We start from the raw sequence: 25,678 nt of genomic DNA, 5'->3' as shown, positions 1-25,678 counted from the left end.
AGCCAAGGACGAGGTAGGGTGTCTTTAAAAACAGGGACGGTATGGGGGGAAGGGGGTGGGGACGCCTCGGTGGCTTAGTGGGTTGAGCCTCAGACTGTTTTTTTTTTTTATTTTTATTTTTTTAATGTTTATTTATTTTTGAGACAGAGAGACACAAAGCATGAACGGGGGAGGGTCAGAGAGAGGGAGACACAGAATCTGAAACAGGTTCCAGGCTCTGAGCTGTCAGCACAGAGCCCGACAGAGCGGGGCTCAAACTCACGGACCGCGAGATCATGACCTGGGCCGAAGTCAGCCGCTTAACCGACTGAGCCACCCAGGCGCCCCGAGCCTCAGACTCTTGATTTCAACTCAGGTCATGATCCAAGGGTCATGGGATCAAGCCCGCATCAGGCTCTGTGCTGAGCTCAGAGCCTGCTTGGAATTCTCTCTCCCTCTCCCTCTGTCCCTCCCCTGCTTGTGCTCTCTCTCAAATAAATAAAAATAAACAAACAAATAGGCACAGGAGGAGGCCTGGGGTCATGCCCCCATTTCTTAATTTTCAATCCTACAACAGGAAACCTCGGTTTCAAAGTCATCTTTGACACTGGGGGCTGGAAGCAGGAGGGATCTAGGGAAGAAGGCACCGGGGACGTCTAAAACAAGAGTGGGCAATTCATGGATTGTCAGTTTATCCCTAAGAAACTTAAAAATGAGGGCGCCTGGGTGGCTTAGTCAGTTTAGCATCTGACTTCAGCTCAGGTCATGATCTCACAGTTCATGGGTTCGAGCCCTGCTGTCAACACATAGGCTGCTTCGGATCCTCTGTCCCCCTCTCTCCCTGCCCCTCCCACGCTCAATGTCTCTGTCTTTCTCTCTTTCTCTCTCAAAAAGAAATAAACATTAAAAAAAAAAAAAGAAACTTACCAATTAGTACCCAGGTTTGGGAAGAGACGGGAGGGAGGAACAGGTGGAGCACAGAGGATCTTTAGGGCAGTGAAAATACTCTGCATTTCATTTCCTTCTACAACAACGGACACATGTCATGATACATTTGTCCAAACACGAGCAATGCACACCACCAGGAGCGAAGCCTAATGTCAACTGTGGACTCTGGGTGACTAGGTTGGACAAATGTCCCACTCTGGGGGTGGGGGTTGCTAATGGGGGAGGCTGTGCGTGGGTGGAGGCCCCGGGGCCGGGTGGGGCGGGGGGTGTATCCCTACCCTCCTCTCAGTTTTGCTGTGAACCTGAAACTGCCTGAAAAACAATGAAGTCTTAATACGAACCCGATCCACTACTAGATAAGAGAGAGATAAAGAGAGCAAGCTGGTCGAAGGCGATCAGAAAGCACACGGTGTTACAGAGAGATTGGAACTTTATTGAGACTTCCTCCCTGATTAAATCAGAATGGAAAGAACCCTGGAAAGGTTCCACTTTGGAGAGAGACAGCAACTGTTCAGGCACAAATACTTAACAGATACTCCTCTTAGGGGAATCTCTGGATCCTAAATTTACCCCCAGTTCCCAACCCTTCCTCCCCACCCCAAAAGACAGTCAGAATCCTGCTTGAAATCCACATCCACAGAGTGGGGACCAAACAGCCCTGACAGTCCAGGGGGACCAACTGACCAGCCTGCAGGCTGCATGGAGAAAAGGTGGGTCAACGAGTGAGCAGGGGAATGGGGGTAAGAAAAGGAAAATGGATGGGACAAAAAGAGAGAAGATCACACCAATCATGCCCCCCACCAAAATACAGATGCCATATGAATGTATCAGCCTCCTTCCACCTGCTTCCCCAAAGCAATGGTGACATCACCGCCGTGACAATGCCTGTACACTTCTGCCCTGTTCACGTCCTCAACTGCGCTGAGAAAGACAGATACGCCGAGAGCAGCTCAAGGGCATCAGGGGCATTAGGAGCAAGAGGGGAAGGCGGACTGTGGGGAGGGTACATGACAGCGAGATAAGGCGAGTGGTGATTTGTAATGAGAAGAAACGCAGCTTTTCAGGCCCTGCTCACCAGGCTCCTTGGATGCCCCGGCAGGGCCCTGTTTCTCTGCTTGGCTCTGTCCTTGGAAACAATGTCCTGGAGGTTTGGGGGGCCTCCGTTGTCCTGTGGAAGGTTCCAGGTCCTGCACAAAGCCAGAGAAGCAGCGTCCGCTGCAGCATGCATCAGAGCGTTAATAATCCTAAGCAGGGATTCCGAATTCTCCACACGGACCTAGTCTAATCACCGATGTGTTTCCACTGCCTCGCCCCCAGAGTGCTTCCTCTCTGCCTTCATCTTCACTCACTTTCCTTCTGGTCCAAGGTGACTTCCTGGTCAGGGGGGCCCTGACCCAGGCCTCCTGGGGAAGTCCCCCAGATAGCTCGCTCCCAGGGGACGCTGGCTCACTAGGGCAGAAGGAGCCCCTCTGGGCAGCCCTGGGCAGGGTCTCCTGGATTTGTGCAAACTGGTCAGCCACCTGCTTTTTGTCAAAAGGCTCCTTCCCTCCATCCCCTGCCGCCCTCCGAGATGGCCGAGGTGGCACACCAGCCAGGCAGAATCCTCACGACACATTCCTTCTCCACGGCCTCTGGCGTCTGCTATCTCAGAATCTCTCTTGCACAATGCGGTACACACATATTCACACTCATCGGTTCTTGAAGGCCCTGGCTTCCCTGTGGCGCGTGGGTATCAGTATCAAGTTCAGGTGGAAAATCGCATGTCAAGCCTTGATTGCCGCCGACACGGAGTGGCTGGCGCCAGTTCTGCACTCGTGGAAATTGCTCGGAGTTTTGAGTGTTGTGCATCAGGGCGTGGAGAAGAGGGGGAAGGAAAAGCCATGGCATGAAAATCAGGAGGGAACGACTCTTCCTCAGAGAAGTTTTGGAAACTGCCTCCTCCTACATTTGGGGGGCGGAGATGGGCTGCCCAGAGAAGACCCTGATGAAAAGGAGCAAGGTCTCCATCGTCCCCTCTGAAACCCAACGCCTTTGGGGTCTGAGTTTTCCAAGACATGCAATAGACAAAGACACACTGCAAACCGATTAACCCTCTGAGCCCTTCCAGTATTTTTACTGAAGTCACTTCCAAGAAGTAAATGACCTGAATCCACGGAACACTCGGCCTCCGGTCGGGGCTGATAAAGGAACCGAGCTTCCCAGCTGGCCTAGAAGACTGATTGGGAGAAATGGCGTGGGGGAGGCAGAACCTTCTTCCAGCCTGGGGACTCCTGTTCTCTCTCAGCATTCTAGTATCCTAAACCATTCCCTCCCACCCCTTGAGGAAACAGGGAAGAGGGCCGGGGGATGGAGGGCGGGGGGTATGGTGGAGGCTCAACACCCAGGTGGATTCAGACCCAAAAGACTGTCCCCTGTTGAAGTCAACCCAAGTTGAGGAGGCAGACGGGGGCTGGAGGACAAGCAGGAGACTGTGTGGAAGGAAGCTACAAGGGAGCTGAGCCCTACAGAAACCAAGTCTTCTCTCTTTTCCCAGCTTATAGGGGAAAAAGGAATTTCAGCTGAGTTTAGCTTGACACTCATCACCTCAGTATACACTAGAATTTAGCTGCTCTCTGTCCTCTGCGATAAGACCCAGGAAAAGCCGGCGGGGCCTCGCTCAGGCCCCTCACTGAAGCAACAAGACACTATAATTCACAGTTTCCTCTCCTCCCTCGACCCACACCCTCCCCCACCACTGGCCTCAACGAACTCCCAAATCTCCAACACGTAGTGATTCTCACCAGTGTGGCTCAAAGGGTTAATTAACCAGGACTTCTCAGACAGGACACAAGCTCAGCCACCAACAGGAACCCAAGAATGGCTACACGGCGACCTAGTGTTTCTTATAGCGATTCTTTGGGGTCTCGCCACACCCTGTTTTGTCACAGTTGAGAGCACTGGGATTCTTCCCCAGCCCCAGGCTTCCCAGGAGGCTGGGGAGCTCCTGTGTGATGGCCCGCTCAATCTTCTCCAGAAAACAGCCCCCCATGTAGGAGCACTGCTGAGACAACAGCTTGAAACTGGAGATGGGGTTGATGCCAAAGAAGTCCTTATAGGCCTCACGGTTGGGAAGGTCAAATTTGCTGACATTGGTCTTTGCCAGGATGGTCTTGAAGATGTAGAATTTGTCAGGGTCTTCCACAATGTCCTTAAAGACCAGTTCTCCATCACTGAAGAAGGTCATTTTGTCCTTGTAAGTCTGCAGATAGCGGTCCACCAGGAGGGCATGAATGCGGACCCGGATGGCATGCTGGCGGATGAAGGCGATCTTGTTCTCCAACCTGTTCTCGATCACCTGGTTCAGGTCTTCCAGGAGCGAGATCTCTTCCTTGAGGAACAGGTCCCGGTGGGTGTCGGGCTTGTAGTCTTGTGGCCAGAAGGAGCTGACGTAAACCCGAGGGGGCTCTGTGACGTTGATGAGCGGGGCCAAGCTCCAGAAGAGGGCCCCATAGACCCGCATGAGCATCTGTGTGGCCAGGTTGTCGGCCTTGTTCAGGATGATCCTTATCTGGGATTCGCGCCCCTTCAGCTGGCGGAAGAGCATCTCCAGCTCCAGACCCACATCCAGCTTGGTTGGGTCAAAGACAACAAAGATGAGGTCTGCCCTGTCGATGAACCACTGGCACACGTCGTTGAAGGGGTAACCTTGGGAGGGGGGAGCAAGAAGTCAAGCAGAGCAGGCTCACCCTAATCCCCACCCCCACCCCGCGCCCCCCCGCCCTTCCAGAACCAAAGCATTGCCTGGGTTGAAGGAAGTCATGGCACTAGGGATATTCTGGGTCTCTGAAGACTGAAAGAATTAATTACGTATCTCCCGGGCCTTGTCAACCCTCAGCCAAGGGCAGCCTAAGACCAGGACTGGAATTTGAGCTCTGCCACTAGCCAGATCAGGGTAACAAATGCTTCTAGGCTTTAGCATTTTAGCTACAAAATGACAAGAAGAATAAGAATACCTAAGTTGATATAAAGATTATCATGTTCTAAATAAAGCAAAGCACCTAACTAAAACTGCCTATGTCATAGGAGGTGCTCGATATATTTTAATTCCTTCAACTTCTTCTTTCCAAAATGGGGAGACCAGGAATACCTGTCTTTTAATTTTTCTACAACAACCAGCCAATAATGCATAAAATTATCTGATGCATAATAGAAGAATAAAGGTTAGTTTACTACTATAATGATTAGTGATAATATTATTACTAGTAATAAAACAGCCATAAAACCAAAATGAGAGTTATAAACTGAGATCCACCATCTGGTCATACAGTCCTACAAATGCCCTGCTATGACTCATCTCATATGACTCAGCCCTGTGTCATGGCGATACTCGGTGGCCTATGTTGTAACCCAGCGCCTGCTGGGCCCCAAGTGGCACTCCCCTCCCACTGGAAGGCAGGTAGAACTTTGGAAGGTCTGACACAGGCTTATGTGAAGCAGGCCTGTAAAGCAACACTGGACCAGGAAGAGTTTAAGGTCAGGTTCAAACCAGACCCAAGTTAGCCAGAGGTCAAGTACACCTGGACTGGGATCCAAGTCATCCAGGCCCTTGATCCCTCGGGAAAGTCTGAGCCTCCCCAAGACAGCTCAGCCCCAGCATGGACCTCAAGGAGCTACTTACAGAGATGACCAGCCCACCCTTTGGGAAAATATGGATTGCCTCCAAACTAATCAGCCCTCGGGGAGGTAAAAGAACATGGTACTCCACACCTAAGTGGGACCATGGTGACAACCAGAAGGGACTGGCAGCAAAGACTACACCCCTTGGTGTTGGACAATGCTGGCCACGCTTCCTCTCCCCTGTCTGCCTACCACGCACTGCCCAACAGCTTTCTAAGACAAAGTTTGCGCTGTTCAAACACAAGTGCCTAATTACCTCTTTCTTGCTGCTTGCGGTTCTCAATGATGCCTGGTGTATCCACAAAAGTGACCCGCTCCAGAAGTTTGTGGGGAACCTCGATGCCAATCAGCTTCTCCAGGAAATTCTGGCCAAATTTCTCAAGGGGGGAGAAGGACCGGGCGCTATCAGCAGCCATGACAATACCCTCGATGGTTTTCAGCTTGGGCCCGTGCATGAGGACCGTGAACTCAGAGGTGGTGGGCTCAGCACCTGCAAGCATAGGCATGAGGTTAGTAGGAAGGCCGTCCTCTCTGGGAAAGAGACCCTACTACAAAGTAAGCGGGTAAGCAAGGGGTTCCAGGGAGGGTTTGCCATGAGAACGGGACACTATGTTTGCTAAGCAGGATCCTATTTCTTTTTCCAATTGTGGTAAAATATACATAACACAATTTACCATGTGAACCATTTTCAGGTGTACAGTTCAGAGGCGTGAAATACATTCATGGTGTTGTGCAGCCCTCATCACCATCCATCTCCCAAACTGAAAGTGTCCCCATTCGTTCCTCTCCCAGCCCCTGGTAACCTCTACTCTACCCTGTCTCTATGAATTGAGGACTCAAGGCATCTCATAAGTGGAATCATAGGATATTGGTCCTTTTGTGTCTGGCTTATTTCACTTAATATATAGTGTCCTCAAGATTCGTGCATCTTGTAGCATGTTCCAGAAACGCATTCTTTCTTAAGACTGAATAATACTCCAAACTCCGTTATATGGATAGCCCTTTTGTTTATGCATTCATCCATCGCAAGAGGTGGGTTGTTTCCACCTCTTGGCCATTGTGAAAAATGCTGCTGTGAACATGGACTGTAGCTGCTGGGTTCTTGGGTGTAATTTTCATGATTATATTGAAGACACATATGAATGTTTCCTAGTGCTTTGACACAGGACATTGAGATACCAACAAACACACAAGAAAATCTCTCACTATTACCTGTATAGAGCTGGTAGCGAGTGTTTTCCAACCCAAGGAGGTAGTTTATCATGGTGGATTTGCCAACGCTCCACGGTCCCAGGAACAGCACCATTGGCTTGGAAGTAATCTCCCCATCTGTAGGCAGCAGGAATTAGAAATGGAAGTGACTAATAAAGTTTCTTCCTACGGGAGTGACACAGGGCGTCACACCGCATCACACAGTCCATCTGAGTGAGTTACAGATTTCCACATTGGACAAGGCAGGGGGTGGCAATCGGCGGCTCGCCTCTCGCTATGTAAGTGCGATCACCCAGTTAAAACCAGAAGACACGATGCTGGCCTTACACAGATCCTTTGCACAGCGGCACCAGAGGCAGGAGCTAAGTGACATTAACAAACACTGACTCAGAGCTCACTCTGGGTGAGGCCTCCTGGTTTACATCTGGATTTGCATCCCCTTCCTAAGAAGGGGGGAAAAGAGCTACCCCACGGCGAGGGGTTAAAACTCTGCTATCTGGATTGGTAACAGAAAAAACAGAGAGACAGGAAAGAGACTCACACGATCTTAGACAGCCTGGACGGGGGCCCCCTGACATCCTACCTCAGGCTCGGCCCAACACTGGGCTCAAGGCCAGTCTCAAATTAGCCTCTAGAGACCACGAAATATTTGCCAGGTCCCAAGACTAAGCACTGAGTAGGCAATTCTTGGGTTCTCGGCAGTGTCGGGAAGCACACACTGCCTGGGCCCTGCCAGTTGGGGTCCCTAGGAAGAGAAGGCAGATTCCTCCAGAGCTTCCAAAACCAGGGGGGCAGAAGGGATGTGGTCATTGGCCACTGCCTTACAGCTCTCCATTCTTGCAGCTCGTCTCTGAGCCACGGCACAGAGGGCCAGCCCTGCCTAGTTTATACCTCAAATTCTCCAGACCTCTTTGTCTCCCTGAGCCTGGCACAGAGGCCCCAAATGGTAGGAACTCTTTTTTTCTTTTCTTTTTTTTTTTTTTCTGTTTTGATGTACAGTATTTAATTTCTTGCTTCAAAAATCAGAAGTATAGGGGCGCCTGGGTGGCTCAATTGGTTGGGCATCCAACTCTAGATTTTGGCTCAGGTCGTGATCCCGGCATTGGGCTCTGCACTGAGCGTGGAGCCTGCTTGGGATTCTCTCTCTCCCTCTGCCCCTCTCCCCTACTCACACACACACTCTCTCTCTCTCTCTAAAAAAAATTTTTTTAATTAAAAAAAAAAATCAGAAGTATACCTGTCCCCAATCTGCCTAGGCCATGACACCTGGCAGAGAGGGCAGAGAGAGAGGGAGACACAGAATCTGAAGCAGGCTCCAGGCTCTGAACTGTCAGCATAGACCCCGATGTGGGGTTTGAACCCACGAACCATGAGATCATGACCTGAGTTGAAGTCAGACACTTAACGGACTGAGCCACCCTGGTAGCTCACCTTTCAGGTATTTTAATGCATACGGAAGAAGCAATATTAGCAGATATCACATTCCTCTTTTTTTATATACAAACAGGAGTACAGTATTCCCCTTGTTCAGCACCTCATTTCTTACTGTGCTGGTTTTCTTTCTGTAAGGTGAAACTAAGTCCCAGAAGACCACAACGGCGTCTCGTAAGTGGCAGGCACACGTATAATTGCCTGAAATTGATACCATGGCCCTGCCCCATTCCTCCCTGCCTGCAAATACATGCTCACGTCTCTGGATGTCAACCCCTGGCTTGAGGACAGGGAGGGAGAGGCAGGCTAAGGGGTGGCAGGAGTCCCCAGTTATAGCCACAGAGATCCTACACAAAGTGTCTTTTGCCCAGGCCCAGGAGTCAGAAAGGGAACTGGACCTTCCAGCTCCTGGCCGAGAGCCCAGGAGACCAAGCAGGCCCAGGAGACCCAGGCCCAGGAGACCAAGCAGCGGGCTCTCTGGGGGCTGCTGTTTCGGCTGTCTGCAGCAGGGGGCGTTACTGGCATCTGCAGGAGGCCACAGGTGAGACTCAGAGGCGGCCCCAAGGCACTGCGGTGGAGTCCCCAGCACTGGGGGAGGTGAGGAGAGAGAAGCCAAGCCCAGAAAGTGGCATCCGGAGCCCGGAACACCCTCCCTGCAGAGCGCCCTTCCCCTGCCGGCCAGCAGCCTCCTGGGCCAAGCCGCTGGGTCTGGGGCTGCGGGAGAAGTCAAGCGCAGAGGACTGGAGAGCCACAGGAGACCGCCACCTCACACAGCCCCTGTGAAGCCCGAGAGGATGGTCTGCTCTTAGGCTTGCAAGAGGCAGTCGGGGAGTCACGAGACAGCCTTCTCTGGGAGAAGTAGACAGTCCCGGCTCCTGGTTCCAGCCGTGTGATCCTGGGTACCCAGCATCTCTCTGAGCACCAGGTCCCATTATTCCTGTTCCTGAAGCAGGAATAATGTACATCCTAAATACCCAACCCACTTTATAGCCATCAGGCACATCACATGAGATACTATGGAAACACCACTGTGAAAACTTTCAGAGGATTGACTCCCCAAAAGGGTGTGGCTGCGGGAGGACAAGAGCTCTCATACACCTTACTGTGGCCTCAGCCTGGCACCACCTAAGGCAACTTAGGGACAACTCTTAGGGAATGCTTAACTCGCGTTCCACTTTTTAAAATATTTCCCACAGATATATTTGCGTGGAATAGGTAACGATTATAGTATTGTTTGTAACGTTTGTAAAATGGCGGGGCACCTGGACGGTTCAGTCTATTGAGCGTCCTGCTCGATTTCGGCTCAGGTCATGATCTCAGGGTCGTGAAATTGAGCCCCGCGTAGAGCTCCACACTAGACATGGAGCCCGCTTGAAATTCTCTCTTTCCTTCTTTCTCCCTCTGTATGCCCTGCTCACATTCTCTCTCCCTCAAAAAAGAAATTAAAAAGTAATAATTAAAAACAACAAAAATGGAACGTGGCAAACACCCCGTTGTCCATCAGTAGAACAGTGCCCATCTTGTGTGGTGCGTGCAGAGGCTCAAGAGAAAAGTGGGGCTGCACACACACGACTGTGTGATGTGATACCGTCGTGTCAAACTAACAGAGAAGGACACACTTGTATGTGCTCGTGCACAGAGCAAATGTCTGGTCTGGAAGTATCTGTAGGAAACTGTAACAGTGGGAGTGTCTGCAAGTGAAGTGGAGAAACTAGAAATAAAGAAAGGGATTTTTATTTTTCTTATTTATTTATTTATTTATTTATTTATTTATTTTTGAGAGGGGGGAGGAGCAGAGAGAGAGACAGAGGATCCCAAGCAGGCTCTGTGCTGGCAGCAGACAGCGTGATGCGGGGCTCGAGCTCACAAACTGTGAGATGATGATCTGAGCTGAAGTGGGACACTTAACCGGCTAAGACACCCAGGCGCCCTAGAGATTTTTATTTTCCCATTTGTACTTGTTTTTCACTATTTGGTTATTCATTTTTTACGGGGACAAGTATACCTTGTGTTTATTGTTCTGAAAATCGATGTTTAAAAGAATCTAGGGGTGCCTGGGTGGCTCAGTCAGTTAAGCGACCGACTCCAGCTCAGGTCATGACCTCACAGTTCGTGGGTTCATGCCCCATGTCGGGCTCTGTACTGTCAGCTCAGAGCTTGGAGCCTGCTGTGGATTCTGTCTCCCTCTCTCTCTGCCCCTCCCCCACTCATGCTCTATCTCTCTCTCTCAAAAATAAATAAACGTTAAAAAAAATTTTTTTAAAGAATCTAGACACAAGGAAAACCAACTGAAGAAGCCATAAGGAGAAGGGAAGGATTGCAGGCCAATTAGGGGGCTTAATACACGATCCCTTAGCAGTCAGGGAGCTGTCGTGGGCCCTTCGGCAAGGGAGGGATGGAAACGGGCATCGCTGTCCTTGGAAACCACATCTGTGCCACTAAAGCGTGAACGCTTGCAAAAGAAGTGATCTCCACAAAACCCTGTGCAGGTTAGGGCGATCTTGCAGGGGAAGGATGATCTTGTGGCCAGGGCATCAGGGAATTCAGAAGAGCTCAGCTCCCCGTGTCCTCACGCCCACCACTCACACAGCGCCAGAGGGCATGGGGAGTGTGGATGGGCATCAGATACGAGGGGTACCTGTGATCTCGTGCTGCCGAAGCTCGTTGTATTTGTAGGACTGCTCCAAGGGCTTGATGGACGAATGGTAGATCTTTCGAAGCCGCTGCAGCACCACTGGGAGCAGAGAAGGGTGAAGGGAGAGGGAGAAGGGAGAGGGTTCGGCTCACTCCCCAGGGCAGCTCCTCCCCAGGCTGGTGGGGAGCAGGGACCCCACTGGCAGCCTCACCATGCCATCTCTTAGCATCCCTGGAGGGACCTGGTCCACATCCCAACCCTCAGAAATCTTTAACCAAAAGGCATTCACCTCCCACCCTCAGAACCTCCTGGAATTGTTTTAACCTAATCTTCTTCTCCCTCCAGGGCAAAACTGGGAGCCCACATGATGTGAGGCACAGAAGGAGAAGCTGGGTCTAGAAAACCTGACCCTCCCCTCCCTCTGCTGCCGTCCAACCATGTGCCCTGTGCAAACCGTGGCCGCTCTGAGCCCCAGCTAGCTCCTCAGTTAGTAGGAGGCAGTAAGCCCCACTGAAAGTCTTGGGTTACTATGAGGATGGAATCCCAGAAATAAAAGAGCCTCAAAAACTGTAAAAATCACAAGCCTCCCCGGCCACAGCATGAAGACTGGCACAGGGCACCAGACGACAACACTGGGATCGGTCCCCTACCCTTGCAGTGGCCCCTCTGTGTGGATCGCCTTTTCTCCTCCCTGCCAATCCACAGCCCCCACCCCAGCCTTGGATGCTGCTCTCAGAGCCTCTTCCATGAAGCCCCCCATGTCCAGGGCTCTCAGGCCTGGGTAGCCGCCGGCCTCGGAGCCCAGCCCCTGAGGCTCTGCCTGGCCACTGGTTATGTAGCTGCTCAGCCCCAGCTCCAGATCCTTCCTCTGGTTACCAGAGTAATCATCAACAGGCTTGTCCTCATTCAGCATCAGAGTTTTCTCGATGTGGGAGCGGTCCCTCATCGGGACTTCTTCACTCACATCCTCCACCTCTTCTGGGGAGAGAAGCAGAGAGCAGAGTTAGGGCGAAGCTAGGAGCTGGGCTCTAAGCCCCTGGAAGACTAGAAAGGGCACAAGAAAGTGCTGCGGGAAGGCTCGCCAAGTTCAACTGAACAGGGTTCTGGCTCTAGGAGGGACTTTCCACAAATACTGACTGAGCACCGACCAAGGGTCAGGCACTGAGCTTCATGCTGGGGATGCAGTGGTGCCCAAAACAAAGCCCCTGCCCTAGGGGAGTTTTCCTGCGGTCCGGTGGGGACACAGGGAGAAATCCTCTCGGAAGCTAAGGTAATAATTATAGTCTGTGATGTGGCTACGGCAGGAAAGAGCCCAGAAGCTGTGAGGGGCTAAGAAGGGTGCCTATGAGGTCTCAGAGGGGGCATCGGAAAACCTCCCCAAGAGCCCACTGTGAGGACTGAATTGGGTGAAGACGAGGACAGGAGACAGGAGTGGTTTATAGGAGTCTGCCTGTCACCCTAAGAGCACTGGAAGTCAGGGCTGGGCTCTAAGCAAATAACTGCCCTGATGAAATGAGAATTTTATCAGCCTCACACAGGCTTCGGTGGGGCATGGGCAGGAGCAGCTCTGCCTGGGAGTCCTGGGGGCGGTGGTGGGTAGGGGGCACCGTTGCTTCTCGCCCAAGCGGGAGATGCCCATGACTGCCTGCAGGCTCCCAGGGAGGGATGCCCATGCCATGGGCCTCTGATATCACAGCCTTTGTGCTGGGTGGGATGGACATGGGCGTGAGGGGCACAGGGAGATGGGTTCCACAAGGGAAGGGAGCAGAGAAGCATCCATGTGCCTCACGCAGCAGCTCGGGAGTGGGATTCTCCGCAGGGATCAGCTTGGGCAGCACAGAGGGGAGGCGGGAAAAGCAGGGGGGGGGGCGCCTGCTGGCTTAGAGAGTGTGTGAGCACCCGACAAGCAGCGCGGAAACTAAATCCCACAGGGCAAACTGTGGGGAAGCCATGCTGGAAAGCGAAGGCCGAGCCCCATGCCTCCACCCTGAAAGCCAGCTGGGCTCTCGTCCAGGCCAGCATCTTCCCATGCGACTTGTGGGCTGTGCTACGCCTCCCTCCCCTGCTCCCCACTCCCCATGCTGAGTGGGGAGGCTGCTGCTTTTCCAGGTGAGCATCTGTGCGACATCAGTGTCACCCCCAGCCTGAGATTTCTTATCACCATCCTGACCCTGGTCTCTGTTCACCCCACCGGACCTGGCCTAGCCTTCAAGGGGAGACCCCAGGGGGCTCCCAACCACACCCTACCTGCACCTCTCTCCACCAGCTTGCTGCGACAGGGCCTCAAATCCTGCCACTACATCACCTGTCCTTCAGGGGACCTGCACTGGTCCCCGCTTAAGTGCAGGGAGGCTCCTGAGGGCCTAACTCCCAAGTGACCAGGTTCCTTTGGCCCCTCCACTGTGCAGCCTCCCACTGGTCCCTCTGAACAGGGCTTAGTGGCTAAGGAGCAGCCCGCAGGTACCTGGTGGGCCAAGCCTCCGTCCAGCAAACCCGGAGCTGACTGGGGGGTTCCCCTGCCGCGCCCTGTCCCACCACACATAGGTCTGCCAATTCCGGGAACCCCCTACCCTGAGGCCCCTCGTCGGGCTCCTCTGTCTCGTCCCCCTCAGGCCCTGTATTTGATTCCTCTGAGATCAGTTGGGTCCCCTCGTCCCCAGGGCTTGCAGTTGCTGCTGCTTCCTGGGGTTCCCTGGCTTCCTCCAGGGTGCCCCCTTCTTCTTGTTCTTCTTGTTCTTGTTCTTCTTCTTTTTCTTCCTCTTCTTCTTCTGAACTAGCCCCGTCACCACTGTCCTCCTCGGATTCTTCGGACACAGCGCCTTCTCCTTCCTCATCTCCGCTGTGGTCACCACTCTCCTCTTCAGAGGAGACATCCAGGCCCTCCTCAGTTAGCCCTGGTGCCTGGGCCTCAGGGCGCTGGGCCTCCTGGGTGCCCCCCGCCTCAAAGCTCTGTGCACTGCCGGTCTCCGAGGCCAGGGTGAGGGTGGGCTCCCCGTGGTCCTCAGCCCCCTCCTCAGTTTCTGTGTCCAGGTCCAAGGTTCCGTCTGGCACCTTTGGCTCCTGATCAGGCCCTGGACTGTCCTCCTGCTGTGTCTCTGGGGCATGGGCCTCCTTGACCTCTATGCCCCCTGAGCCTTCAAGCTGTGCGGTCCCTACTGCTGCCCCCTGCTCGGCGTGGTTGCCTACGACTTCTTTGGCCTCTTCAGGGACCATGCTACTCCCAGTCTGTCCTTCAGCCTCCCCAGGAACCCCCTCCTGTCCTGGGCCCTCTCCCAAACCCAGCTCTTCCTCAGGCCCATCCTCCCCTCCTGGTGGGCCTGCTTCTTCCTGCCCAGGCCCCGCAGGGTCCCCGGGGGCAGCTGACTTTGAGACTGAGGCATTGGAGAGGCTGGCTTCGGAACCAGAGCCCGGGCCGGTGGCGGCAGCAGCAGCAGCAGCAGCAGCGGGGGCCCCGGCGGCTGTCTGCTCCGAGCCCTCAGCCTCCCTGCCATCCGGGGAGTGAAGGAGCAGGGTCTTCTCTCGAGGGGCGGCCTCCGCATAAAGCGCCCTTTCCTTCTCCTCTAGACTTGCATCTCCAGCAGAGAAATGATTCTCCAACAAATTGCCAACATCTTCTGTGCCACCCGAGGCGGAAACTTGCAGTTCTAAATGATTAGAACACCATTGGTCAGTTTCACAGGGTTGGCACTGACTCTGCTTCTCTAAAGACTCTAACGCAACCTAGCTCCTGTCCTCCAGGAGTGAGGCGGGGACCGGGGCGTGCGGCGACACACCTTCCTGCTCTTCGTAACTGCCCTTGGAGGTGAGCAGAGTGAGTGTTTCTCTGCCTCCCTCCCAAGATGTGGAAGGCAGCTCTCACCACTGTCCACCCCTGGAGGAGTGAATGGCTGAGCCACCCTGAGGGCCCCACGCTGGCCCTGACTCTTCGAGCCTCAGCTGGGTCCTGACGGCTTCAGGGAGGGAAACTCAGATCCCTTCCAGGCCTTCCTCAACCTTGCAGCAGGCACGTGCAGCCAGGCTCACCAGGAGACCTTTCCAAGATAGGACAGATGCATGGACATTCCGCCCCTGTCAGTTCCTAGAGTCATTAACCAGCATGCTTTTTATACTGCTATCAGCAAAGGAGTGAAAACAGGTGTATGCGGGCCAGATCATCTTAGGTTACACGGCAAGTACTTAGGGGATTACTTGTGGCTCTCAGCCTTATTAGGTCACACATCCAACTCTGTCCCCTTCAGGGCAGGCATTTGCTGGCCTTGCTACCTTAGATTACAGGGGATGTGGCCCGAGGAGGAGGAGGAGATATCCAAAACAGGCAGGGCCAAGAGCTTCCCAGCGGCCTTAGCCAACCCCTTCCCGAGGGGATCCCCTTCTTAGGACTGATGGCTTTACCAAGAGAGCTGAGAGCACAGAGGCAGCAGGAGAGAGGGAGGTAGGGGCCTTCTAAGTGTGGGAGACCTCTCTCAGGAGTAAAGTGTGATTCATGTGCAAAATGGGGTCAGAAGAAAGGACTGGGCCTATTCCTTCTGACCCCTCCCACTCAGGTCAGGACCTGTGTAAGAAGGGGGACTCTGCAAGCATAGAGAGATAAAGGGCCACTGGCCCCTTGCCTTGGGGTAGGTGAGACAGCCCCAGGGCTCCCTTGACTCACAGAGATGCTTTCTGAAGGAAGCAGCATCCCACCTCTGCTGGGGACAGCCTGGTACTCCCATCTCTACATCCCACAAAGAAAAGCCACTTCTTGGGGTCCCTCTTTCGCCTCTGAGTACCCACCCATCCTGTTTCCTGAAAGCTGGGGCAGTCTCCAGGGTCGAGGAACAAATATTTTCACATTAATCCCCACAGTGGCAACCTGTTATCAAATTCAGAAGGAGGAAATTCAGACGCCTTTAATTATAAAGGAACCACTTACACTGATAGGACACTTTGACGTTCATGACCTCAGCCGACCTCCTCGATTACCATCTGGGTGACTGGAACCCAGAATTACCTACTCCTCATCCAGGCCTTCCACGCCAACTATGTTTAGGGGTGCACAGGAGAATCCCTTCGCACCCCTCCCTGCACATGCCTTCTCTCCGCTCCTGAACCATGGGAGCCAAGGCTTAATCCTCCCTGTGTTCCCCAAGCCTGGGACACTGCCTGGCCCACAGAAAGTGCTATGGAGAGGTCTGTGGTGACATCCGGGCACAATAAGAATTTCTGGTCCCTCAGAGAGGGAGAACTGGAGGTTACTCACTAAAATTTTCCTTCATTGCCTCCAGAATACCTATATGTCCTGATTCTTTGCTGCATCTCCGACCCCTCGACTCCCTGGAGAGAAATCTATGGTGGGAACTTGGTTTAACCCAAAGAGACTGACAGTCCTTCTCAGCAGCAAGGCACATGTAATATATTTCATATGAGATACATGTGCAGAATTATTCAGAGCGCCAGGCAATGTTTAAGCACTTTATATAAATAAAACATGAACTGATCTTGCTCAATGTATTTAATGTCACTTGCTTCTGTAAGACAAGTCTTACGCTTATCCCCGTGTTACAGCTGAGAGGACTGAAATCTGAGACACTGAATGCTTTGCCCAACACGCAGCTGGTAACTGGCTGAGGCCGTTTAACCACAGAGCTTCAGAGGAGACTGCCTGGCCCTGGAGCAGGGTACCTCGCCTCGGAGTGTGGTCCAGGCACCTGCAACACCGGCATCACCTGGGAGCTAGGGAGACATGCAGGCTCTGGGACCCTGGCCCAGACCCACTGAATCAGAATCTGCATTTTCACAAGATGCCCAGGCAATTGGTTTCCAGAAGCACTAGTCTACACCACCTGATAAAACTGCGTCTGAACCGCTGGTTCTGGGCACTGGCTGGACATTGGAATCACCCAGTTCTTGTGCCATTCCTCCTCTCTCCTCAGAAGTTCTGACTGAATTAGGATGTATCCCCAGCATCAGAACTTTAATAAAAAAATTTCTTGGTAATTCTAACATGCAGCCAAAGCTGCAAACCACTGATAAACCAAATAATCCTAAACCCAAGGCTTCTGCTCCTGGCCCTCCTGACTCGTGTGCCCACGGGGGGCTTCCAATTTGGATGAGTCACCCAAGGCTTGGCATGTGCCTTTGGAACAGCAGCAATCCAGGCTCCTCCTCTGGTGAATCCAGCCCTTTCCACAGGTCCCTTTTGCCTTCTACTGTTGATGATGATGATGGCGGGGATGGTGATGGTGGTGATGGTGTTGGTGTTGGTGATGATGATGATGGTGGTGACAGTGATGATGGTGATGGTGGAGATAATGGTGATGGTGGGGATGGTGGGTGGAATATACTCTGGGTCTGACCACTTGAGGTGTTTCTAATATTCTCTAATAAATTTCTAATAAGTTTCTAATTTCTAATAAAACACCTTCTGTCTCTGGTAAGAGTAAAAGGGTTACATAATCCCAAGGGAAATGAGGACCCCAGACTTTGGGGGCTTACCACGAACTTCACTGCACTCCTGGGACCCAGACGGGAATTCAGGTATGTGCGTGTGTGTATACACATTTATATCCACACCCTTCCTGGGTTTTACGATTTAATGTCAAGCCGTCACTGACCTGCTAAGCAATTTGGAGCAGAAGAGACCAAGGGTGATGCCTTCATGCCCTGTGACCTTCTTTTCCAGGCTAAAAATAACATCTCTGACAGAAAGTCCCTCCGTGAAACAAGCTATGCCATCGGGCCCCCAGAGCCCAATCCCCAGGAAGCAGCTGTGCCATTGGGCCTGATCTCTCCTCTGGGAGGCAGTCAAAGGCTTCAAGAGCCTCTGATTAAATTCAGTGTAATTCCATGAAATCAAATCCAGTGTCTTCCCTTCTTCCCTGATCTCTCCAGCATCTAGCTGGAGCCCCCAATGGCCCCTGGAGGAGGTGGGGGAGGGCACAGAGGACCCAGGATACCCTGAATGAGTTGAGCCCGGTAAGATGAGTCTTGGTCTACCCCAGGACACGCAGTACTGTACTGTAGGTGCGGCTGCCAAGGCAGCCGCCCTGCCCCTGGACAGGCCCGGGTGCTTACGTCAGAGTACATGAATAGCAAGCCCCCAGCTCCACCCCAGAGATCACGGGAAGGCCCTCGTGCTGGACAGCCTGAGGCCCGAGCCCCACTCACACTCCGGGCAGAGCATGGCATAAACCGGCTCTGCTTTCTCTCCCGACACCACCTCTGCCATCTTTGTGGTCAGCCTTTCGGTGGCTTGCCCCCTCCACAGTCCCAGCAGGGACCCCAGGCTCAATTCCTCTTTCTACTACCAACCAAACACTTCATTGTTCCCAGTTCCTAACCCTTTGCAAAGCACTTTCCACATGGACTCAAAACTGTGGAGTCACCAAGGGCCTTGCTGCGTCCAACTGCAGAGGGGGAAGCTCTGGCCAGGGAGCTTGAGAGACTTTCCCAAGGTCAAAGGTAGGGTTGGGACAGAGCCCAGGTTCATGGCCCTCAGTCTAGAGTTTGTTCTGCCCCCATGTAGCTTACAAACCATGTCCCATGAAAGCTAGAGTTCCATGGACTTGGTTAGGGGGTGCAGGAAGATAAAGGAACTGGGGTTCAGCCACCCCTTTACTTCCTGGCAGCAGCTCCTCTTGGGAGCTATTCAGTCCCACTGCCTAAGGAGGGGGGGGTGACAGCCACTGCTTCTGCCTCTCTCACCTTGTCCCTAAAATTTCCACTAGCCTCCTCTTGATCATTTTCCTCAACAGCCCAAGGATCCCCCACTGTGGCATCTGCTGACTTTGCTGACCATCGTGTGCCCAGCACAGAGCTGGGTGGTGTCTTTCCTTCACGCAGAACTTCACGCTTCCCAAAGGAGTTTCATGTTCTTAAAGCAGACACAGGAAAGTCCAGTTGTTTGCCCAACAAGCATTCCAGGGATGGGCTAGAACTTGGGCCAAGAAACAAAGCAGAGCTCCTGGGCCACATGTGGGTGGTATCCAAGAGCTGCAGGGCTTTCCAAGCACAGACGCCCAACCTCTGAGGTTTGGGTCAGCATGAATCTGCGTGTTTCAGAAGGTGATTCTAACAAGCACTAACGTGTGACAACCCTCCGTGCCAGGCATCAGGGAGTCTGTGTTGAAGCTGAAGCTGGAGATCGGCAGGTCAGAACCCGAGATGCTGCTTAGTTGACCTGTTTTGAACCCACCTCGAGGTGCTGAATTTATTCAGTGCCTCCACGGAATAGAAGGTAAACTCAATCCCACCTGTCCAAGACTCCTCAGCACACATTTCTAAGGACTGGCCAAGGTTATCCTCCACGTCTTCTCATCCAACTGAAACTATTGAGTCCACAAAGTCACACACAAGTAAAATACCTTTGACTGTCACTCATACACAATTATGCAGATGAGTCATCAGTAATAAAGCCCCAGGGGGACAATCACTTTCCAGTTCTAACCCTGGACACATCTGTACCCAGGAGTCAGGAATACCAGTCTTGCATCCAGACGGTCCCACGTCTTTCACCAGGCTGTCCTTCACCCCAACACTCAGACAGCTCATCAGCCGTGCCTCAAGTGCACCCTTCAGAAACGGAGTCAGAGCAGCACACCGACCCCTTCTGTGTCCTAGGTCTTGTCTCTGAATGCTCCTGGACGGGCCAATGGTCAGCAGCCTCTTTTGGTGTCTTAGACATTTTTTTCTTGACCTTATTTACAGAGCAAACGCTCACCACTCAGGGCCCTTTGTTCCTTTGCTTCTTGGATGAGTCTTCAGACAGCTTTGCAGATGCCAACACTGAGAAGGACCCTAGAAGAAAGTGTCCACATCCTCCCAGAACCCTGAGGCCCTCTCTCTCGCCATTCTGTTAGCCTTTACCTCTTCCACCCCGGACAAGGGGACCAGGGTGCAGTGAGTGAGGCAGCCATCTTTGGAAGGTTTCTTTGGCCTCCTGGCCAAGCTCCTGAAGTCAAGGTTAATCCCACCAGGACAGCTAGTCCCTGGCTGGACTCTGGCCCCAAAACGATTCACCCAGGAGACAGCACACAATGACAAGGACACCATGGGACTGGGAGTCCAAAGGGACCCCCTCACAGACCAAGCCATTTGATTTCACTGTGATCCAGAGCCTGAAACTCTGAGGAGTGACTGCTCCAAGGTCACAGGTCTGGTTAAACCAATTAGCAGTGGGCTGGTTCTAGAAGCCAGAACTCCACCAACTCTGAGTCCATGGGCTTTCCCAGCACCAGGACACCAATTCCCAGAAAGGACAGGGGGTGAGCCAGCCTCAGGATAAGCAACTGTTCACTGTACCCTCTTCCTTCTCCCTTTAAAAAGGATTAAGGGGCGCCTGGGTGGCGCAGTCGGTTAAGCGTCCGACTTCAGCCAGGTCACGATCTCGCGGTCTGTGAGTTCGAGCCCCGCGTCAGGCTCTGGGCTGATGGCTCGGAGCCTGGAGCCTGTTTCCAATTCTGTGTGTCTCCCTCTCTCTCTGCCCCTTCCCCGTTCATGCTCTGTCTCTCTCTGTCCCAAAAATAAATAAAAAACATTGAAAAAAAAAAAAAAAATTTAAAAAAAATAAAAAGGATTAAGACTTCAAGACCATTGCTTTTAACCCACAAAGTCCAGAGAATTGACAGAAGAACTCCATCCCCCTTCCCCATCCCTAATTCCTGGGAATTCTTGCTTCGGGGGGTACAGAGAGAAATCACCCACAATCCCACAACCATTCTTGTTGCTGATGCCCAGAGGATTCATGGATGTGGATGAGCACTCACATTTGAAAGGCAAATGAGTTTGGAAGAAGTAAACCATCAAAGTCCTAACCCCTCAGTGTGACTTAATTACCAACAGGATACCCTGTGGAAAATCCAGTTTTCCCAGAGATCAGCCCTTCCTGAAGTGAATAGAAATCCTTGTAGGAGTCACTGGACTATACTTCCTCCATTCAGAGGGACTGAGCTGGGCAGGAGAGGGAAGGAAGGAGCGAGAGATGGAGGCTGGATCCTGAGACAGGTGGCTGGCTTCCTCCACCCCCCCCCACCTCCCCACCCAATGACATGGAATCCCCCTGCAATCCAGAGGCTGGCCTCTGGGAGGGCTATGGCTGAACTTCTGGTCACCAGGCATGGAGACACCCGCTAAGAGCCAAAGTAATGTGGCTCCCCGAGGTCACAGTCAGACGGATGCCTTGAGATCAGATCAGAACCACCAGAGGCTTGGATGTGGGGGTAACAATGACATCAGACCCACCTCAACCCCAAGGCGGGGGGGAAGTAAGGGGAAGTCTGCTTAATTCTCAAGCTTGGAAAATGGACGTGATGCCTTCCCAGCCTGGACCCGAACCACATCTCGGGGCTTCCCTTTGCCACGAGACCCAGAGCCAGACTGGCTTCTGGATGTGGTCAGAAGTCAGGACAGCTCTACAGTGTCTCACTAACCAGCAGTGTGACCTTGCTCCTCAACACCTCCCCCCCGCCCCCGCACCAACTCCACTGGTCCATAAAATACAGATAATAATACCTCCTTTGCCAACCCTTTCAAAGTATTTTAAGCATCAGATAACATTTAAAAGCATTCTACAATGTTAGATATAATAATGCTCATTTCCTAGAAGAACAAAGATGCCAGGCCAAATCCCAAGTTCGCTGAGTGGGCCAAAACAGAACAAGCTTTGGACAGGAGCCAAGCTGGCTCACCTTCACTCTAATCCTTCCTACCCGCTGTTTCGGTGGGGGGGGGGGGGTGGGGGGTAGGTCAGTGGTCTTTCTGCCCGGGGCTCTTTATCCCCTTTATGCGGCCAGAAGCAGCCTGGACAAGGAGTTGTGGGCGTGTTGGGGGTAGCCTGACTCTTTCCATAAGGTTCCAGCTGGCCCGGGGACAGGAATGGGCCTCGGCTGTCAACACTCCTGGAGTCCAGATCTCGCCCTGCTGAGCCCCACGTTGACTCCTGTGATGACCGACCTCCACTTCCAGTCAGCCCTGACTCACCCAGAAACTTCTTTCTTTTTTCTAACGTTTATTTATTTTTGAGAGAGAGACAGAGTGGGAGGGAGGGAGGGGCAGAGAGAGAGAGGGAGACACAGAATCTGAAGCAGGCTGAGCTGTCAGCACAGAGCCCGACGCGGAGCCGAAACTCGTGAACTATAAGATCATGACCTGAGCCGAAGTCAGACACTTAACTGACTGAGCCACCCTGGCGCCCCTCACCCAGAAACTTCTGAAGGAATGCATAGCTTCCTCTCTCTCCCCTGCCTCCCAGATCCCTTTGCCCCACCACTGAAGGAGTGACCCCACACGTCACCCCCAGCACAAATGCACGCTCAGGGGGTGTCGAAGCCCACTCTGTGTGCTGTGTGTGAGGACGGGTGAGAGGCGCTGTCTGCAGGAGGAGCAACTAAGGGCCCTTCCTTCTCAGCTCTCAGAAGCGGCAACACAACCAGAGAGGCCACCACCGTGACAGACCGCCCTCGTCGTCCTTGGAATAAGCGAGCACAGGGCGATAAGCCCTTTAGGAATGACTCAGGCCTTGAGAAAGTAGCTTTGACTGCACCACAAGAGACAGAGAGAGAGAATGGCACTCAGCTTGTCCCGCTCAGCTGAAATCAGAGCTAATGTTTTCACAGCTTTGAAGGGTCTGCACGACCACAGGCAGCCCCAATGACAGAGCCAGGCCTGCCCCACACCTACTTGGCGGTGAGGTGTCCTGAGCAGATCTTACCTCCAGAAGACCGAGAAGCTGTTTCCCCCCAAGTCTGCTCAGGGAAGGTTATGGAGGAAGGTCAAACCAAGGGCAGAGGCTAGAGCAGCAATAACGAATATTGTGCCCCGTGAGTTGCTCTGCATACTCCGGCCCATAGACCCTTCCCGCAAAACCGCTATCCAGACAAGATGCCAGATCTCTCCAGCTTCTCTCCCAGAGGACTTTACCAAGTTCACAGCACATGTGCTCCACTCCTGGGTCCTTACATTGGTGGCGCCAAACCTCATTCTTGTTTTGATTATTTTCACGTTAGAGATTTGTAGTGCTGAAGAAACCTTGGAAATTAACTAGCCCAATCCATCCATTTCACAGCAGAGGTGACTGAGGCACAGAGAGCTAAAAGAGCCAGCTGGAAGCCGCCTAATGAGCAAAAGCTGGACTTAAACCAAGGTCTCTGTTTCCCTCGCCCTGGTCTTTCACATGGGGTTCCACCCAGCTACGACTTTCTTCTCTCCTTGACGTTTCTAATGCATTATGCCCACGTCTTGCCCTTGCCCTGAGACCCAGCATTCCTGGGATCGCTCATTCATTCCCCCTCATTGCTCCTATAAGGCATGGCCTCCCAGTGAGTACCAGCTGAGGACTCTGACGTCAGGCTGGGTCCCAGAGCACAGATCTCGATGGAGACCTTGGGAAGGACTGGGGTAAGGTTCAAGCTCCTCGAGGCCATCTGCACCCAGCACAGCCCTGTGTTTCCCATCACTCTGGGTGCTCTGGTATCATGGTAGGGTGGGGGTAGGGGATGCAGGGAGGGATTCACTGTCCCCGTCATCGGGGGACAAAGGTCAGCTGGTTCCACGAAAGTTACATGAGATCAACTCTTAGTTTCTGAGTTCAGGACTGCAGAGGCCAAACAACCCCAACAAGAAGAGGCTTCCAGAGTCTGGGTCACAAGGGAAAAGGAAGAAGACTTCTCCTCGCTCCATGAATGGTACAAACTCCCAAAGCCTCTAGAGCAAACCCATCCATTACCCTCAGTTAGGACTTCAGAGCTTGGAATGCCACAGGCAAAGAATATCCAGGCCGATCTATGGTAGGATGTTCTAGAAATCCTATATGTCTCCCCTGGGAGCAGGCTTGCCGGTTTGTATCCCCAAGTGTCCTAGCCCACGGACCCTCAGACACGTGGGCCACATTCTCCCGGTGAGAGGTGGCTCTCTCCCTCCCAAAGGGCCCCCCTCTCTGGAAATCCCCACCCCTAGGGAGAAATCCTTTTAGGCAGTTAAACCCCCAAGGAAGCTTCTTGCTGGAGTTAGTGTCGCCAAGGGTCTGGGTTCTCGTCTCTTCAAACACTGAGAGCAAATGAGGCTCTTGCTACCCAGACCTTTCTTTTCCTTCAGCAGCCTGGTGACCAGGCAGGTCAGGGTGAGCACTCTTCTGGTTCCCACGGGGCTCCCCTGGGGAGAGGAAGGGTAAAGCCAAGGGCAGGCCGGAGGGCGGGGCAAGAGCAAGCGAACATTCCGCACTCACTGTCCCCGGGATGACCCTTCCTGATCAACACCAAGGGCCCCAGGCAGCCTCTGCCAGGCCACATCTAGGAGCTCCAGCCAGTGGCCTGCCTGCCGGCCGGCCACACACAATAAGCACCGCCCCCCCTCCCTGCCCCAAAGCCTGAGCCTGCTCTGGTATCGTTTCCCATAGCTGCTATAACAAAGCATCACAACCTGGGCAGCTTAAAGCAGCAGGAATGTTTCAATTCCTGGTCAGGGAAGCCTTTCGAATCACTATGTTGTACACCTGAAACTAATAAAACACTGGAAGGAAAGAAGGAAGGGAGGAAGGGAGGGAGGGGAAGAGAGAGACGTAAGTGTATTATTATCTCTCCATTCTGGAGGCCAGAAGTCCAAACTCAGGGTGTCCGCAGGGCCGTGCTCCTACCAAAGGTGCTCAGGGAGGCTCCTTCCTGCCTCTTCCGCTTCTGCTGGTTCCCGGCAGTCCCTGGCCTATCCACGTGTGTCTCCCATGTCTACCTCCGTGGCCCACGGCCTTCTCCCTGTGTCTCTATTCTGCATCTCTCCTCCTCCACTTCAAAGGGCACCCAGTCAGGCTAACTAACCACATCTGCAAGGAACCGATTTCCAAATAAGGCCACATTTGGAGGCACGGGGGGGGGGGGGGGGGGGGGGTTAGGATTTCAACATACCTTTTGAGAACCAACCCATAAGAGGTCACACCACTACCTGCTTCTCAGCAGGTCTGGCCTCACCTGTTCCCTCTTGCCAGGTCCCGATGCCTCTATGACGTCTTCCAGTTCTCACCTCTCCAGGCCACCTGGTTGGTCCCCTCACTGACCTCAGCTGACTCAGTGTCCATGACTGTCTATACTGAGCCACGTGATGCAACCCTGTCCCATGTGGCTGTGACCTTCGGGGGGGGCAGGGGTGCGTGTGTCCAATCTTCCCTCCTAGGCTGTCATTGACTCTGGCTGGTGCACCTGTGGTCCCAAAGCCTCTTCGTGTCCCCACAGTGCCTAAGAAAGCCATGAGCTCCAGGACTCAAACAATGAACACCTGCAGAATTCTCTAAGAAACCGCATTCAGCCCTCGTGCATTTCCAGCCAGTATCCTCCCTGCCAGACTCACTGTCGCCCACTCCCCACTGCCTGGACCTGGCTAATTCCAGCTCACACATCAGACTTCAGCTTTGAAGCCCATCCCCGGGAGGCCTCCTGGGGCTTCCCAGTACTGAGATGCTTCTGCTCTGTGTTCCCATTGCACTCCCTGTGGCAGCCTTTAACTCGTGTCCCCATGGAAGAGAAGTCCCCTGAGACCAAGGCCTGCAGTGTTTCCCCAGTGGGATCACAGGGGTCCAGCAAGGGGCCTGGCAGCACAGCAAATGTCTGTTGGATGCCCTGAGAGCACCAGAGAGTAGTGAGCCTCTTTCCCGGGTCAGCCCTTCTCAAGGCGTGGCTCAAGGCCATTTGCAAAAAGGATGAGAGAAGAGCTTAGTTAGAAGTTCCATTCTGGGTGCCTGGGTGGCTCAGTCAGTTAAACGTCCGGCTAGGGCTCAGGTCACGATCTCGAGGTTCATGGGTTCGAGCCCTGCGTTGGGCTCTGTGCTGACAGCCTGGAGCCTGCTTCTGATTCTGT

At 53.1% G+C, this 25,678-nt stretch overlaps 1 protein-coding gene across 8 annotated transcripts in view; it reads right to left on the bottom strand.

Moving 5' to 3' along the window:
* Window positions 1-1,339: 1,339 nt before the first annotated feature.
* SRL (sarcalumenin) overlaps window positions 1,340-25,678 on the bottom strand; it is a 47,090-nt gene continuing 22,751 nt past the window's right edge. For 4 of the 8 annotated variants that reach the window (XM_058712157.1, XM_058712155.1, XM_058712156.1 and 1 more), the window contains 5 exons: window positions 11,738-11,839; window positions 10,865-10,960; window positions 6,796-6,912; window positions 5,840-6,073; window positions 1,340-4,611 (listed from right to left, as the gene is read on the bottom strand). In XM_058712157.1, the coding sequence (XP_058568140.1) occupies window positions 3,800-4,611; window positions 5,840-6,073; window positions 6,796-6,912; window positions 10,865-10,960; window positions 11,738-11,807 (1,329 nt within the window). In that variant the 5' untranslated portion in view covers window positions 11,808-11,839 and the 3' untranslated portion in view covers window positions 1,340-3,799. Of the gene's footprint in view, window positions 4,612-5,839; window positions 6,074-6,795; window positions 6,913-10,864; window positions 10,961-11,737; window positions 11,840-13,431; window positions 14,506-15,634; window positions 15,654-25,678 lie in introns of those variants that run through there. The other 4 variants (XM_058712152.1, XM_058712150.1, XM_058712151.1 and 1 more) reach the window with 4 other exon arrangements.

This window comes from Neofelis nebulosa, chromosome 18 (assembly GCF_028018385.1).
Source record: "Neofelis nebulosa isolate mNeoNeb1 chromosome 18, mNeoNeb1.pri, whole genome shotgun sequence".
In the NCBI taxonomy this organism is placed as follows: Eukaryota; Metazoa; Chordata; class Mammalia; order Carnivora; family Felidae; genus Neofelis; species Neofelis nebulosa.
This window is presented reverse-complemented; position numbering and strand designations above follow the sequence as displayed.